The sequence below is a fragment of the Azolla caroliniana genome, unplaced genomic scaffold, assembly GCF_043228905.1.
Source record: "Azolla caroliniana isolate FFs.n. ecotype wild unplaced genomic scaffold, voAzoCaro1.0.p SCAF_2, whole genome shotgun sequence".
In the NCBI taxonomy this organism is placed as follows: Eukaryota; Viridiplantae; Streptophyta; class Polypodiopsida; order Salviniales; family Salviniaceae; genus Azolla; species Azolla caroliniana.
In genome coordinates this window covers 7,642,481-7,647,171 of record NW_028230437.1, presented here as the reverse complement: position 1 = coordinate 7,647,171, position 4,691 = coordinate 7,642,481, and the positions used below count along the sequence as shown (strand labels likewise).

Sequence of the window (4,691 nt, the reverse complement as noted above, 5' to 3'; positions counted from 1 at the left end):
CACGAGGAGAAATCATCGAAAGACCGACATGTTGGGCCTCCTAAGAGGGCATGAAAACTAACATAATGCAATTAAGAAACACAATTAGCAAAAGAAGGTCGATTTAATTATTAATCGCTTGTTAATCACAAAGTGACTTTATCCTAATCAATCAGAAATAGGATCTCTTGTTTTTTTGCAACTTACAAAATGAGCTCTACTAACAACAAGATTTAATGATTAATCGCTCTTTAATCATAGGAGTGTGAGTTTATCTTAATCAATCAAATTAGGAGCTAAATGTTTTTGATGGAGGCTCTCATTAGGAAGTTGGATAGTTCTTAATCAATCGACGGGTAATGTCAGACGCATAATCAGAGATGCTTAATCTGTATGGAGCATAGAAATCTGTAAGCCATAGATTTGCCTGCACCATAGCAGAGAATCTAGATTGCTTCATACATACACCATACACGCTGTAAACAATACCTTGCCTCCTCTCATGCCTATGGCGCTCCACTTTCTTCTGCTGCAAAACCTTCCTTCTCCATCGCCCATTTTGAAAACAACCCATCTCCGCTGTAAACTAATTCTTAGACATGGGCTCCATTCCTCTCACTCTGATTCTTCTTGCTTCCACCATTTCTCACATCTCTGCAGAAGCACAAGGAACTTCCTCCCCTGTTCCTCTTCATCGGTTGCTTCTGAGTAAAAAGCAAGCCTTCATCTCCAGCAATCCTTTAGGAGATGAACATTTCGCTGTTTCTGGTATCATAGAGAGGGATGTTCTGTGTGATCATACATATGGATTATTGCCCTGTTCTTCAACACTGATTGGGAATCTGTTTTTACTTATGATTTATGGATACTTCATGTATAAATCTGCAACCATGTTATCTGAAGGTAGTGAGCTTTTACTCATTGTTCTGGATCCGGGTGTTGTTGGAGGTCTTCTTCTACCTATTGTCGGTGTGCTTCCAGATACTATCCTTGTTGCAGGTAGCTTCTTGTATATAGACCTTTTCCGGGTTTAGTGATTGACTGATATAATGGTGGCCACTTGCTAGTAACACACAAAAAAACCAGAAAATTAATTGTCTCATATACATTCTGAATTGAAGATGCTAATATATTGGATTAGACTTTGCATTGGCATAGGTTTTTCGTGATTCCTTTGTTTTTTGAGATGTTTTAATCATGTTAACAATGGTTGGCACTAGCTACTAATGAATGGAAAAAGCAAACAAGTGCATTATTTATATGTTAACAATTGAGCATGATTAAAAACTTGCATTGGCATAATTAAGCATGATTAAAGACTTGCATTGGCATAGATTGAGTGTTTGTTCAATATGAGTTCATGCTAATGATGCGTGTCACTAGCACAATATATGTCATCAAGAAGATCATTAGTGACATTGACAAGGAAATTTTGGTAAATTCTAACAAACCATAGGCAACTATATATGTATGTATGTATTTTCTATGTAAAAATAAAAGTAAACCTAAGGTATCAGGATATCACTTGAGGTATCAACCATGGTGTTTTGTATGGACATAATGCACACATACATATCAAGTTTGAAGTGTCATTCTTAGGGCTATACCTTTACCAAGAGATTGATTTTTGCTCCTTGAATTTGCAGTCTCTGGCTTGGGTGGTAGCAAAGCCAAAGCTCAAGAGCATGTGCTTGTGGGTATCGGGTTGCTCGCTGGATCAAATGTCATGCTTTTAACACTCTTGTGGGGAACTTGTCTCATTCTGGGGCGTTGCGACTTTGAGCATGATTCCAATGGACTGCTTAAGGCTAAGGACAAAACATTAACTAGAAAATTTGGTCTTTCTGGTATTTATCTTACTCATTATTCATTATTCATTGTGAAACAAAAGTAGTGCCCATTTTGTTTAGTGTAAAACACCAGAATTTAACTAGTTGTGTATTTAGCAGAATACTGCCAAGTCTTTAAAGCTTACCAAACCACACACTTGTAGAGAAGTATATAGGGGGTTTCTGTTTTGTATCATTTGAAAATTAAAGGGGGATTCTGTAAAATACCCAACCAAGTCATGGATATTTTCCCCGTTTTGCCTTTTTTTTTTTATGGATTTCTGGATTTTATGCATTGTTTTCTGTAACAGGCACAGGAGTTGAAACAAACAATGTAACAAAGGTTTCTGCGGGGATAATGTGTCTCACTGTTATTCCCTTCATTGTCGCCGAATTGCCGATAATTTTCCGTTTCTCGGCAAGAAGCAATATTTGTGTTCTTCTTGCATGTGTGATATCTCTGGGTGGGGCGATTGCTTCTTGCAGTTACCAGGTTTGATCTCTTTGCAAGTCTAGGAAAAGTTTGTGAGTTGAGTTATGAGTACAACTAGTAAATTGCATTGTAATTGAAAAACTCCAGGCAATGAGATCTAAGTTCCATAAGATGTGGGCAATGAAACGACATTGGAAACAATTTGTTTTATATTCTTTTCAACAACTCATTGACCCCAATGATCGGCTTGTGGATATGGAAGGAAAGGTGAACAAAATTGCAATCAAACAGTGAGTGTTATAAAATATGTCCAACATGAATTCAATGTTTATCATTTTACAAATTCTGGAATATGGGTATTGTAGAATATTCGACAAAATAGATACAAATAAAGATGGAAGCTTGATTCCAGATGAAGTCAGAGTAGCATTAGTTGTCTTGGAGTTCAACCACAAATTACCAGAGGGTGTAGTGAGTAACTTTATGAAATATTTTGACAAAGATCGAAGTGATGGTATCTCGTTGAATGAGTTTGAAGAGGGATTAATGAAATGGTGCAAAGATGTTAAGCTCAAGAATGGTCGACATGAGAGAGGATATGTGGTGAGTTAAAATCTTGGTTCTAATTTCCAATCATAGATGAGATAAAGGTATTAGTTTTTCTTCTCCCTATGAATGGCATGTTTCTTTATACAATGTATGCATACATTTTTAGGGGAACATCAAAACATGTATTAATTTGTGTTTATGTGTTCCTAAGGACCCAAAGTATGGTATTTACTATTTTTTGGTCATCTAGTTAGAAAAGTTCATGGAGCAATTCCATGAGGTTGCAGAAGAAGAAAAAAAAGAATATGAGCCTCTTTATTGGGGAAAGACTATTTGGAAAGCATCCGGTTTATTGATAGGAGGGGCGATTATGGCAGTCTTTTTCGCAGATCCATTAGTGGATTCGGTGGCCGGATTCTCGAGAGCTAGCCACATTCCTCCTTTCTTTTTGTCTTTTGTTTTGCTTCCATTTGCCTCGAATGCAAGCGAAGGAATCTCTTCCATCATTTTCGCATCTCGGAAAAGGAAAATGAACATGTCCATGACTTACTCTCAGGTATGTTTTTGCCTCATCCAATCTTTTAATTTGGGTTCTTTAAAAAAGAATGCAAATTTATCGAAATGTGAATGTAGTTGTCAATAACTCCCAAAGTGGCAATGATGTTCTCCCAATGCCATTTCCTTTTTGGGGGATTTTTAATTGGAGAAATGATAAATTGTCTAATGAAGTTTTGTCATAATTTCCAAAATGGCATTCACGACAAGCTAGAATGGATTTTGAGAGTTTTTGAAATGTTGAACAACATTTTAAGAATTTCACAAACTCCAGACCCATTTATAAAATCAAAATAAGAACACTTTTAAGGATGAAGGTTATAACTTATATTAGACTCATTTCTTAAGAGACTTGAATCCACGACCTTAGGGTTGAAAAAGTAAAAGCTTTGACACTGTTTTAATGATAACTTGTAATGGTTGTGTTTTCACATTATGCTAACACCTAATGTCATGTTAACATGGGAAGCAATGACATATCACAATTTGTCTCTCTTTTGGCACATGTAGATCTATGGTGGGGTCACATTGAACAATACATTGAGTTTGGGAGTATTTTTGGCAATTGTATATGGGCGACATTTGGTATGGGAGTTTACAGCTGAGGTTTTGATCATTGCACTTGTAACAATTATAATGGGATTGCTTACCTCTGTTCGAAAAACTTTCCCTCTATGGATGGCATTCATCATACTTCCATTGTATCCTTTATCACTTGCACTTGTTGCAGTTTTAGATTATATTGTTGGTTGGGAGTAGGCAAACACAAATTGTCATGATAAACCAAGGACCACACAAAAGCTATGTATAAAATTTGAAATGTTCAAAGAAAACCCACATCAAATGTTTGATATAATGCTTCTCATTGGCTTAATTTCTTGTTCAATCACCCAATCAAATTGAGGCGAGACAACATTTGCATAGATATTCAAGCATAATGTGTGACATTAACAAATCCAAGTCATAAATTATTTGTAAGGATCTACATCATGCAAACTTGCAATACTAAAGAAATATAGAAGATACTTCATGAAAAAATCCTAAACTTAAATAGGAATGCTATTACTCATTTATCAATTAGCAAAATATTGTGTGCATACACATGAAACTTAAAGTAATTTGAATTCCAATGCTTATATAAATGAAATTGCAAGTAGGTTTATTCAGAAAATTAAAATGCTTCATTCTAGGTTAATATAATCACGTTGTTACATAATGGTAATCTAGTAAGTTTCCCCAAAGTTAAACAATTCCTACTATGTATGGCGTTTAGTAAGTTTTCCCCAAGTTTTGAATGTTACCATAACATCTCTCGTGTGGGAAAACATTAATTGTATATGGATAAA

General features: G+C 35.6%; 1 protein-coding gene across 1 annotated transcript; it reads left to right on the top strand.

Moving 5' to 3' along the window:
• The first annotated feature begins 417 nt into the window (after positions 1 to 417).
• LOC147867285 (sodium/calcium exchanger NCL1-like) lies at positions 418 to 4,178 on the top strand. The gene is made up of 7 exons (XM_087315078.1): positions 418 to 978; positions 1,626 to 1,826; positions 2,120 to 2,301; positions 2,389 to 2,531; positions 2,607 to 2,844; positions 3,041 to 3,346; positions 3,856 to 4,178. The coding sequence occupies exons 1-7, from the start codon at positions 579 to 581 to the stop codon at positions 4,102 to 4,104; spliced, it is 1,719 nt and encodes a 572-aa protein (XP_087171204.1). The 5' UTR covers positions 418 to 578; the 3' UTR covers positions 4,105 to 4,178.
• Positions 4,179 to 4,691: the final 513 nt, after the last annotated feature.

Coding starts and splice junctions, on each gene's coding strand:
- LOC147867285 (XM_087315078.1), top strand. CDS start 579: ATGGGCTCCATTCCTCTCACTCTGATTCTTCTTGCTTCCACCATTTCT. Junction 979..1,625: donor AGATACTATCCTTGTTGCAG/GTAGCTTCTTGT, acceptor TTGAATTTGCAG/TCTCTGGCTTGGGTGGTAGC. Junction 1,827..2,119: donor TAGAAAATTTGGTCTTTCTG/GTATTTATCTTA, acceptor TTTCTGTAACAG/GCACAGGAGTTGAAACAAAC.